This window comes from Etheostoma spectabile, chromosome 16 (assembly GCF_008692095.1).
Source record: "Etheostoma spectabile isolate EspeVRDwgs_2016 chromosome 16, UIUC_Espe_1.0, whole genome shotgun sequence".
Taxonomy (NCBI): domain Eukaryota; kingdom Metazoa; phylum Chordata; class Actinopteri; order Perciformes; family Percidae; genus Etheostoma; species Etheostoma spectabile.
This window is the reverse complement of record NC_045748.1, coordinates 15,184,967-15,197,715: the sequence shown is the minus strand read 5'-3', so window position 1 is coordinate 15,197,715 and position 12,749 is coordinate 15,184,967. Positions and strand designations below refer to the sequence as shown.

Below are 12,749 nucleotides of genomic sequence, written 5' to 3'. Positions count from 1 at the left end.
AAAAGAGATCTAAGTTTGAAATCATTAACAACAGTTCAAGCGGACACAGACTGAATACTGTATGCATTCTGTTGTAATCGATTATTCTCTGACAGGTTGCATTCCTGTCTCCAGACACCACCACGCTGCGGACACTTGACTGGTAAGATTTTCCCATGGACTGGCAGACCAAGCCCACGCAGACCTAGCTTATAAGGTCCTGTGCATGAGTGAACTCCTTACAACGCTCCCAACCGCCTTCCTCTTCCTCCTCCTCTTCTTCTTCATTCTCCTCCTCCCTGTTTCTGTCTGTCCCGCTCTGACACGCAATGGAACAAAGCTCATCCCGAGTGGTGGAGTCAGTTTGAAACGGGACTTGAGACAGTTGAACGGTGGATGCTGCAGCACAGGAAATGCCTTGTGGACTCTTGTTAGTTATCTAGCGATTTCACCTCTCTGGGGATCTCTTGTTTCTCAGAACACAGAGCGTGAAAGGGCAGAAAGTCCGTGGTACAGGCTAACTAGAAGCTACAGGAAATCTTTATTGCGCCGGGATGCTCGGGATGAGTCATTTCACTTTGACAACAGCGGCAGTTGTTGGTGAGTAGATTACTTAAAAGAAATTGTGAATTTGTGCTGAGATGAAACAATGAGTGACAGGCGCCTTTTCTACCGCGCCAAGGTCTCCAGCGCGTCTTTTGCGCACACGCTGCAGCCGCTTAGATCTTACTGGCTGCATAATTGACGACGAAGCGACTAAAAGCATCCATTAGGTGCCAGCGCGACCAATAATAAAAGGTGGTGGCTCCACCACAGTGTCCTCGTAAACAACCCCTAAATACTTTCCGTCCGGATTGCCCAGATGTTATTTATTCTGACTGTTGGAAACCGCAGGGCACTCAATTGTTTCTAATTGCCTTATATAATCAAGACATTACAGTCAGTAAAATTACTGGATACGGCGCATAACTGTAACTAAATGTCGCGCATGCCAGTGTTTACACACCAGTGTCAAGACTTCCTTTGACAGTCAGTTTTGTTGCTTCCTATGAAACATTTCTGCAGTGTCATGCATTTTCAAATATCTGCAGAAACGTAGTGTTTTGCAAAGCATCAGTGAAATTTGCATCTGACACAGATGACAAAACAAACTCCTCAAATTAATCTTTGGACGTGGGGATTTTCACATCAGTGATAATTTGATACACCAGCTTTGAGAGGCTGTAAGGGATATTGTTGTTTGTATTGTGGAGTCCCACTGGTGATGCTGTGCTCTCAGGTTCCTCTCCAGAGCAGCAGAAGTGAATTAACTTCTAGGAAAGTCCCTTCAAAGTTGAGCAAACCGCCTCTAAGTTTGGAGGAGAGAAAAACAAAGGAGACGAAGAAGAAGAAAGAGCAAAGGAAACGGTGAACGTCCCTCTTTAGACCTCAGATTCCTGCGCTTACATGTGATACTGGCTTGTGATGTTCATTAGAGAATTAAGTTAGAGACGGTGATGGGTGTGTGTGTGTGTGTGTGTGTGTGTGTGTGGAGAGGGATCAGCAGAAGCTCACATAGTACCGTAAATCATCAGCATCACATCAAGAAAGTCAGGTTAACTCACTACTGTCTCATGTCCCATCCTTCCCATCCTCATCCTACCGGTAATACCTTGGGTTAAACAGGGGTAGAAGCTATCTGGTTTGAGTCCATACTGGGAGATCCCTTGTTGTGCTATGGGAGCTGCCTCTGCGGCCTCAGAGGCCAACATGTGGTTATTGTAGTGGCAGCATTTAAGCTCTATAAATTCCTAACAGAGATGGGGCTACAGGTGGTTTGAGTTTGGTACTGCAGAGGTAGAGAGGGGAATCTGGCTTCAATCAGTATGTGTCAGACCGTAGTGACCGAGCTTACTAAGGACGGGAACAGCACAAACACCTGGACTTGAGACCAGGTCTGCAAGTAATGATTATCTTCATTATCGATTCATCTGTTTTCATTTTTTTTATTAATTGATTAATCATTTAGTCTATTAAATGTTTAGAGAAAGGGCCCAAGATGATGTCAGATAAAACAAGCAATTCAAAGACATCATCTTGGTTTCTGGGGAGTGGCTTTTTATCTTAAACCTTTGCTACAATTGAAATACTAAATGAGAAGCAAAAGAAATGCCAAACATTATAAATTTTTTTGTTTCACAGATTCTCACAATTTAAAAGCCAGAACTTCACAAGGTTTGCTATTTCTGCTTGAAAAATGACTCGAACGACTATAAAAAATACTGTTGAGTTCTTATTGATTAACTCATCATTTCAACCCTGCAGGAGACCTTCTGTCTCTCCTCTCTCTTTATTGTGCTTGAAAGTTATACAAACTGAAGCTGTTCATCTGAGCCCTCTGAATGCAGCAAATACATCACAGAGATCACACATGATGAGTTGTTCATGTGTCTGATGCGACAAACATTTTGGAGTTCATATGGTTCTTTAACAAACTAGAAGTTGTCTGTTCAGATGACTTGTCACACATAAAAATACATTTAACGTCTTTGTCTTTGCTACAAAGATGGATAGAAGGGGTGGAAGTTTAGTCTAAAATAAACTGGTATAGACTCCTCAACATTCCTTTGAAGGACTTTTATGCTTTACACCTGCAGTTTCTCGCCTCTTAGATTTGGAATTTGTCTTTTCTTTGTACCTTTCATGAGCAAGTAGCATGCTGCTGTAGATGAACAAAGTAGATGGTTTATTCATTGAAAGCTGTAAGGTCAAGGGATATACGTCTTCAGACATTAAGCGCGATTTGAATTTATGAGCCTGTGAACCCGTTACCCGGCCATCTCCATCATTAGTAATATGTCTTCTTCTCCTCTACTATCATTGGAATCAGCCCTCCCTCTCGGTCGCAGTAATCAGCACTAATTTGACATGAACTGTCTGCTGGCAGCGGCAGACAGATTTACTGGAACGGCATGAAATCTGATTGTATTAGTTTATTCTGCAGTTTTGATGTGTTCACTTTTAACAGGATTCTTTTGTGTATATTGTCTGAAGTTATGCCATCGCCACTGATCACTTTGAAGGTGTGAAAGGAAATCAAGTTCATTGTCTTGTTGGCTGCATCATAACATCTCCTCCAGATGCTCAACATCAGCATGTACTGATGGTTGAACCAAGGGATTGTCATACCCATCCAAGTTACTTGACTAAGCAGAAAATGAATGGGACTTTTATTTCCAGCACCCCAGATGTCCAGAATGCATTTAATACATTCACTACTAGTAAGTAGTAAGAATAAATTGTCAAAAATCAAGTCATACTTTCTCTAAATGCCAAATACAATAATGTTTTCTGTCAGAGGAAGGTCTCATGCTCACTTGCATGACAACAGCAGCATCCTGCCCAGTTAAATAATCAATTTTTGAGCTTAAAGCAACACCAAAGGTTTCCAAAATCGTTTCAGTGCTTCATCAACTCGTAACAGGGTGAACAGCTCTTCTGCATTCACTTTGCAACTCTCTATGGGCTATATCCATACTATTCAAGCTTGCCAGATCGTGTAGCGGTTAGTGTCTAATGTGGTAGAGGTGCAGGTTTTCGCACTTCCACGAACAAGGGGTGTCTATGCAACTAAAACCGACTGTGGTTCACAGTGTTTTCCAAGCATTTTAATCTCTGGCAGATATATCAGATAAGTGTTATTAAACATATCTTGCAGTGTAAAATGTAAAAATATGATGTATATATTACATCTATTAGATCAGGGGCCGTATTCACAAATCATCTTAAGGTTAAAAGTAGCTCCTTAGTAGCAGTGTTAGGAGAAACTCCTAGATATAATTTTGTTCTAAAAAAAATACACAATGAAAACTAAGCTTTTAAAACCATATTTTGATGGCAGTCCTTTAATAAGGATTCAGACAGCTTGCCAACAAGTTGAAACAATCCAACAACAACAACAACAACAACAACAACAAAGAAAGGAAAATGCAGTTTTAAGTGATGATGAATGTTGAAATTTGGGATTTTTTAGCCATCTTAGTTATCGAGTTATTCGTCAAACCAAAGCTGCGATCTTCAAACTTTGTTTAGTAGAATCGTCACTTGCGGGACAAGTGACATCCTGCACAACCCCCCATTTCTAAATAGCCGAGCTACAGTCAACAGCAGACGCAATTTTATTATTCACTCAACCCAAATGTTACAAAAATGGCAGCCCGCAAAACCATGCCATTGTCAGTTGACGAGGTGCAGACATTTCTCTATTTGCTTGCCAATGGATCCAGCAAGACCTGGATGGAGCAATGTTGCTATGACGATCAGCTAAGAATCCCCTGGTACACAAAGTGAGTCTAGCCAAACCATGCGGTGGAAATGAGACATTAGTGCATATTGAGTCTAGAATTATCGCATCAAAGATGATTTGTTGCCAGAAAATACCCCGTGTTATTATGTCAGCATTGTTTACCTAGACCTACACTACCGGTCAAAAGTTTGGGGTCACTTAGAAATTTCCATTGCACTCCATTATAAACAGAATACCAGCTGAGGTCAGTTGCATTGTTTTTTTTAACCCGGTCAGCAGTTTTCAAATTACATTATGTGCTTACATAATTGCAAAAGGATTCTCCAGTGTTTTCTCAGTTAGTTTTTTTTTTTAAATGATATCAGATTATTAAACAGAATGTGCCTCTGGAACATTGGATCAATGGTTGCTGATAATGGGCAATGTAGATATTGCATTAAAGATCAGCCACCCACTCAGATCAGCTGGTATTATATCTATAATGGAGTGGCATGGAAATTTGTAAGTGACCCCAAACTTTTGACTGGTAGTGTACATTCTTTGGACCAAAACAGAAAAGAGGCTAGTTTGATTCAGGAGACTTTTTCCATTAGTTTTCAGGGGAAACAATGCTGAAATGCAAAATGACCTATGGCCTACTGGTGTCAAACAGCACAATAGACAAGAGATACAGTCACCTGTACCACTTCCTGACGGAAGTAAAAGACATGCTAGATGATAGTGACTTTGTAACTGCTGACACCGCCACAGCACCCAACCCCCCCCCCCCCCCCCCCCCCCCCCCCCCCCAGCACTCAAACTCAAACTGTGGTAATCTGTGTACTGTGAAAAACACAAGTGACAATCATGCCTTTTGGACATAGATGGCTAGATGTAGGCAATTACAAAATTTTGTTGAAATTATTAAAATGATCCAATTTTTTTTGACATTTTATAGCACAAATGACATAATGAAATAAATGATTATTTGCAGCCTTGTGTAAGTACCCGGTCCGTCAGCGTTTCCACATATTTTGGCTTCCATTCAAAGCCAAGAAAGACTTTCTTAACCAATCTTATTAGCAATTGTTAGAATGATTTGTACATGGTTAACATAGAAAGTGTGAATTTTGTTTAAGAGAAGGTCGGCATTTAATTTAAAATGCTTAAAGACATACGCGTGCATGTAGAGATGACAGATGTCAAAGTATTGCCAATATGACAGGAAGATGTATTCTGTGGATAAACACAAGCAGAAGAGCATATATCCTCTAGAGGAACTGTGAAAGTCAGAAGAACGTTCAGAGACTCAAGTTTAAGCCTGTGAAACCTCAAAGACCACCCACACATGTTGGTGTCTCTGCTGCCACAACCCACAACCCATTACAGATGTGCAACTGCTGTCTCTGCAGCATGAAACTAGCATGCAAAGTGAAAGGTAAATCTAAGGAGCAGTCATGTCATCAATATCACCGGTCAAAGCTGTTCACCAGTTGTTCCTTTTACCCTCAAGTCTTGTTTGTCTTCTAGCTAGCCATTTCTCCAAACAATTGCAATAAGAGGGGTTTGAATTCATCAGTATATACCTGGCTTGCATCAGGCTCTGGAAACATCGATAGTTAGACTTAGGACATGGAGGGCAGACTCTAAAGAGGACATTTTAGAAAACAATTGGAAGAAAACTTTTGACACATCTTAGAAAACAAACGCAAACTAATTCAAACCTACTCCAATATAATTGGCTAATGCAGACATACACAACTCCTGTTAAATTTAATAAATACAAAAGTAACATACCTGACCTTTGTTTTAAATGCAACGAGGCTAAAGGTCCAAATATGATTCACGATACTGGAGGCAAACAATCTTTGTTTCATTATTCTCATTTTCAATTAAAAATATGTGCGATTTTTGCGAGGATCTGTACTAAACTAAGATTTTTTTCTTTAGTCTTATTCGATTTGTAGGCCGGGACATCTCTACAACACCACAAGGCTTAATTCAGAAGGGTTTGACAAACATTTTGCCTTCAACAAATATTGCACCCCCAATATGCAATATTTGGATATTTGGACATAGCGGTAGTATTTGTATTTTGCCTTTATTATAAGGATCCCCATTAGCTGACGCCTAGACAATCAGCTAGTCTACCTGGGGTCCAAAAAGACATTTATTTAGACAATATTAAAACATTACATGACATATTGGGGAAAATAAAGGAAAGAAGAAAATACAACTAAATCTGCTTGCAAAGCTAAATAACAAAAGAAAAGAAAAAATACAATTAAAATTAAATAAAAACAATAGCAAACCAAGCAAATAGAGAAATATCTTGAAAACAATGTTATATATTACAGTACATGTATATTACATTGCAACCATTAAGGTAGCTCACACTGACCACTTTTCACCACACACATCAAAAACCTCATTATAAATAATTTAAGTGAAAGTAAGATTTGACTTTTTTTTTTTAAATGTACCTTTTCTGTTATAGAACGAATGTTACTTGGGATTTTATTCCACAAAGAACTTGCTCTGTAAATTAATGTTTTTTTTTCAGGTTATTAGATTTTGGTAAAGGTTGAATCAGTTAGTCCATATTGCGATTTCGATAAAATTGTTATTAACTGTGCAGCCCTAGTTCACAGTGAAAACAAAACTGTTGGCTTGATTACCGTGCAGTTTGGTGCAGACACTGAAGATCTTTGTGAACTTTAGTGAACTCTACTGCAACACCATCATCAGCTCAAAACATTCAGTTTGTCCAATAGTTTGGTTTAGTTTACTTTAGACTGAGTATTACAATCACGTGGAGCTGCTAGCACGGCTGTTGATCCTTCATCTTGTTATAGTGTAGTTAGTCATTAAATAAAAATGAATAATGTCACACACAGGGGTTGGGTCTGCCACAGACTGAGTAATCGCTGAATCATTATGTTCTGTCTGCTGCCATCGCTGCAGATGGAGAAGTGAGAGAGAAATAAAAGGAAACTTGGCGGTTGTCGAGGTGATGCTTGTGCCTAATTTGAAAAACATTGAAAATATCGCAAGTCTTATGGTTTTGGCAGTAGCATGCCAAACTTAACTTCCTCTCACTTGTTCTTGAAAACTAAATACAGATGAATTGCATTGTTATTGCTCTAACTGGCCCTTTAGCTAAACAATAAACACGATAGTTAGATAAGTGCAGAGTAATCCACAAACCTCACCCAACAACATTCACAATCTTTGGAAAGAAACTGATATGTGTCATAAAAGAGCTTCAAATAAACAAAATGCCCGTGAAGGTGCAACATCGCATGTTGTTTCAGCTTATGTAGGCCTTAACCTCTGAGGAAGGTCAAGCCACACACAGACACACACGTACCTCCGACTGTTACTTTTTCTTTCAGGAGCATCCCCTTTAACCCCATTAAGATAGGCCTAGACTGGCTCTGCATCATGCTGTAGTAAGTATTGTCCTCCTAAAATATTAAGCATATCTAAACTGCACCACCACTTTTATTAAATATGATCTCAGCAGCAGATTTTGAATCCACTTTTCTAAATTGAAACCACTTTAAATTACTTTTATTTGTCAATCCACACAAGTTAATTTGCAGTTAAAATGCATCTTTCGCACCCATGATGCAGCACCCATCAAGCAGTTTGGGGGTTCGGAGCAGTGCCCGTGTGACAGTCCACACTCTATTGGTCGGAAGGGGGACCTCTGAACTGCCCCCCCCCCCCCCCCCCCCCCCCCCGTGGTTTCCAAGCCAAGTCCCCACAGACTGAGCTACTGCTGCCCCTTAAACACATTATCAGTTGTTTATAGATGTCATGTGCACAAATAGTTTGTATATGGTGAGGTATTTGTGACCCCTGGCACCACACAGTTGTTGTGAGTCATCAGTGGCAAAGAGACGGGTTATGAGGAAGAGACAGCAGGGCAGACAGGGAGGCAAAGGTTAAAGTGTAAAGGAGGTTTTTGGGAGAGGAAATCTGCTGCAGAGACGATAAGGCGTCAAAAAGGAGGTCCATTTTGAAGTGATTGCATTATCTCCAGTTGGAGCAAAAACAAGTGTGCAATGTGCAGCTAGGTTAAAGACAGTGGACAACCATTGCTTCTGTTTTTCAACCAGAGAAGAGATTTAGTCATCTCTGCAGCTTCCTTATTTTTGTTTTTAAAGGATTTATTTCTTTTTTAACAAATAATACAAACAACTTACAAATGACAACAAAAATAAAAACAAAACCCCAAAAGGCAGTCAAAACTAAACTTAACACCCCTCAACACCCCTCTGTACCACTATATTGTTTGTAATTATACCAACTACGATGTGTTTCAACACATGCTTAATGTATCAAGTCCTTAAGATATGAAAAGAAATAGTTCCATACTTAATGGAACTTTCCTTTAACATTGTTCTTCCTGGCAATCAAATATTCATAAGATGCAGTCTCCGTCATTACTTGAGTCCAATCTGTGAGCCCCGGCGTGTATGTGCTCTTCCGGTTCCTCAGTATCAGCCTTGCTGCAGTGATGAGGCCTGCGGTTTTTAGCGCATGCTGTCCTTTGTTGACTCCTTGTGGTAAAAGTGTGCCGTCTCTCAGGAGACAGAACAGCAGAGATTTGGGTAACCTCTGTCCTTACCAATCTCCCACTTTCCTTAATACTTCTTTACAGAAACACAGGACATTCCTAAATCAGTATTGGGATGCAAAAATTGGTATCGGACCATCTCTAAAGAATATCCCTGCTTGTGTTGTGATTTCCCCATCAACCTATGCACCTCAAAACACACCCAATGATAGTGCTTCAGAATGATCTCTGTAGCTTTTTTATTTTCTGTTACAGTGGTCAAGCAGTTTTCCTGCCATAAATGGTTGTTTGTCAGTGCATACCTTAAACGTCCTTCTTTGATGCTGACAGGGGGGAGGTGTTGGAACTGGGGTTATACTGCTGCAAAGCCAGTGTTAAACTTTTGTTTTGGGTGTAGTTTGTGATAAAGGGATTTTTTTTTTTTTGTAAAACAGGATTTCCTTGTTTTAACCAGTGTGTGCCAATCGAGAGCCCATAACATCTTGCCAGAAGAAACACACGAGGGTCCTTGCACACATACTTTTACTCCTCCAGGGCTCTCACTGCCGGCTAAGTGCTGATAGCCTCAGATCATAGATGTATGTGTTTCTGTGTTTCTGTGTGTGTTTGCTACTAGAGCAATGCTGCATCTGCGCACCAGACCCTCCCCCCCCTCTCTCCCCCTGTGCTACTCTCCCAGGCCAGCGGCAGGCCAGAGCTATCCATCAAACTGGCATCATACAGGGAGCAGTGGAGCTGTGGCGTCTGCCCGGGGCAGCATGTTCACTTTGACTTCTCCAACAAGAGGCCAGCACCAAACGCCCATGCTAGTCATGATGCTCTTCTGCTTGTCATTTTTCACTGTTACAGTCTGCTCTAGGTCAAAATAAGGCTATTTCTGATTCTCTTACAGTTTTTTACGATTGCTATGCCAATTTTTTTTAATACTTTTAACGACTGTCCTAAACTCTTAACACAGCACAACTTCCGTCTGTGTAGGCTATACAATTAACACAGTTGTTGTTGCTTTGACACAAAATGCAACCAAGACCAAAACAATAGATTTTACTGACAAATTTGAAACTGCTTATACATTGGATGTCAGAACAGATAACATCATGTTCTAAACCTAACTTATAGGGGTAAATTCCAAGTGAACAGCTGTTCATATTGTAAATTGAAACACAAATATATCCCCTGCATGTTACCGTATTCCGTTGTTACTGTAAATGAGAGACAGCTGATTAAAGCTATGCAAATAGATCTATCACAGCTGATTCCCATGTAGGAAACACACTCAGGGGTTGAGGTTCTTTCAATTGCATGACCATCTGTTTTTACAGTATTCTTTATATGTTACAGTAAGGGAGTGTTGTACTTTGAGAGCAAAGATTACAGTAACCAAAGTCAAAATCCTTGTTTGTTAACGCAAACCTGGCCAAAGCTGATTCTGATATGTTACAGCAGTACATACAGTTAAAAGAGAACCTATTTGGGCGGATTTTGTGTGGAATTAGAACAATACAGTTAAGATGAACACAAAGTAAGTAAGAAAAAATTCCTGAAAAGTAAGAAAAATTCCTGCCCAAGGTAGAGGAAGACGAGTACCAGGACAATTCTGTTTCCTTTTTTTCTTAAACCGCACATTTTATAAAGCGACTCTGAGATTTTTCATTTTTACATTGAATTTCTGCAACAAAAGAAACAAAATGCATGCATTACTAAACCCAACAAAACTAAAATGTTGAGAAGCTTCAAGAGAAACTGCGTAAAACACAATCTATGATCAAAACAATGTACTATTGTCTATTGTATAAGTCCAGACCTGACACATTAAATAGTAATTCCACCTTATATTAGTGTTTTTATGACATTGGGCTTTGACTGACTTAATGTTATTGTTGGAAGAGAACATGTGTTAGTGTTTTGGAAGAATTATTTGATTTTGGAACATTGTTTGCATTGTTTTGGTAGACATTGCGTTAGTGTATTTTTGTATTTTATTAGTGTTGCAGTTTAGTTTACAATGTGTGATTTTGAACATAAAGTTAACCGTTTTGCCAGCTGTGTGTTCTAGGTGCATTGGTGCGTTAAGGAAAATTTAGGAAAATGTCACCGTTTAGGAAAATTGTTAAAGGTATTGAAAAGATTATCATAGCAATCGTACAAAACTGTATATTGGAAATTGAGGCAAAAAACAGTTGATCCTGATCCTTTGTTGTATATTTGTGAAAATAGCCACAGTCATACATTTAGTTTATGGATAGTTTATTTCTGGGGGACGGACAGACACAGGAACATTTAATTTGTTTGTTAGTAAGACAAAACAGACACAGACATATGTACACATGATGTACATACACAAGTCCATATACATTATCACCATTATCATCCTCCTCCGCTCTTTGTACAGTCTATCCCAAGGATATCCTGCATCTAAGAAACACACTAACGAAAACGGATATTTCATAGTAAACCTTTCAAGGCACATTCAAAAGGAAATTTCAATTTCCCAAACTGAAAAGAAAAAAAAAGTACTACAAAGACAAACAAATATCTTCCATCCCTGAACTTGAATTGACCAGAGCCCATTTGTCACCCATGAATAACTTTATAACACATAAAGAGTAAATAAGGGAGATGCTTTATGGATTAGTACAAACATCTACTTCCACCGTCTCTTGCAGAAAAGAAGGAATCAAAACCACTTTCTATTTAGTGGATGCCTTTTAGCGTCCTCCAGAGACCTCGACTGAAGTTGATTTGTTGACAGCATCACAGAATCAAAGAGTCACTTGACACCAGATTTACCGCTGATGTTATAAGACTTGATGATTTTATTTTTGTCCTAAGCTGTAGTTGCTGGCTGAAAGTATTTCAATATGGCATAAAATCATCAAATTTTGGCATCTTACCTGCAAGAAGAACAGAAATATTTTGGGAATTTCTCAAGCAGCAATTCAAATTGTGAGGTTCATACTAATAGCAACAATTCTGCAAGCTTGTAAAACCATGAATCCTTCCTATGGCTATAAAAATCTTCCAGGCCTGACTTTAAAACATATTTCCAAGGTAAAAAGGCTAAACCCCTCTGTAAGAAAATGTCTGCTTGTTCAGTATTGCTCATGTGAACAGAGCAGAAAAGAGAAAGAGAGAGAAAATACATTTAATAGGGTGAGGTGATTTTTCGTCTTTGGATGTCAGAAAAAGTAATGGTTGAGGAACGAACTGAAATGATTTTCAAACTTTATTTTGCATGTTCATCTAACTCTTTTGTGTGTGTGTATGTCTGGTGTGGTGTTTTTTTCTTCACTTTTTAAGTAGCAACAGCGGAAAAACAATACATCAAGGCCAGTGTGTCGACAGGGGTGGGGATTCACCCCCGCTTACATCTTGTATCTGTTTTTTCTTCTTCTTCTTTGAGCTTCAATCCACAGTAGAGTTTTTCACCTCTAAAAATGTAACAAAAAAAATAATTAAAAAAATGACAACACTAGTTGTGGATAGTTATGTTGATTAATAGTAAAACTAACAGTGATAGTGACATTAGAGCTGGGGAAAAAATGGCAGAATGTGTCCAGTCCCGACCATCAGATGAGCTTCATACAGTGACCTGTACGAGTAGTCATTCATTTTATACCGATTCCGTTATCTAGAGCAGCAATTCAATGAGAAGCACTGTCCCTTTTTCTTTTTAAAGCCCTTTGAGATGACATGCTGTGATCCTAGGCTCTACCTACATAAATATTAATTCAAACTACCTGCAGCCTTTGGCTACAGTTAGCAGAAGACTAGTCTAAAACCACAATGTTCCAGTTAAGGGATTTTTCAGGCGCTGCCTGAAATTCATGTATTTCCTTTCGGTTGGATGTCCGTTACCTTCCGCTTTCTTTGTGTTGGAATTTTAAACTCTAGTCAATTTATGAGGACTATGGTTAACTG

The 12,749-nt window shown here is 39.3% G+C and overlaps 1 protein-coding gene across 1 annotated transcript in view; it reads left to right on the top strand.

Moving 5' to 3' along the window:
- Positions 1–252: 252 nt before the first annotated feature.
- Positions 253–12,749, top strand: part of itga1 (integrin, alpha 1) — a 45,610-nt gene continuing 33,113 nt past the window's right edge. Inside the window, exon 1 of the mRNA XM_032540410.1 lies at positions 253–579. Within this exon, the coding sequence (XP_032396301.1) occupies positions 534–579 (46 nt within the window). The 5' untranslated portion in view covers positions 253–533. The remainder of the gene's footprint in view (positions 580–12,749) is intronic.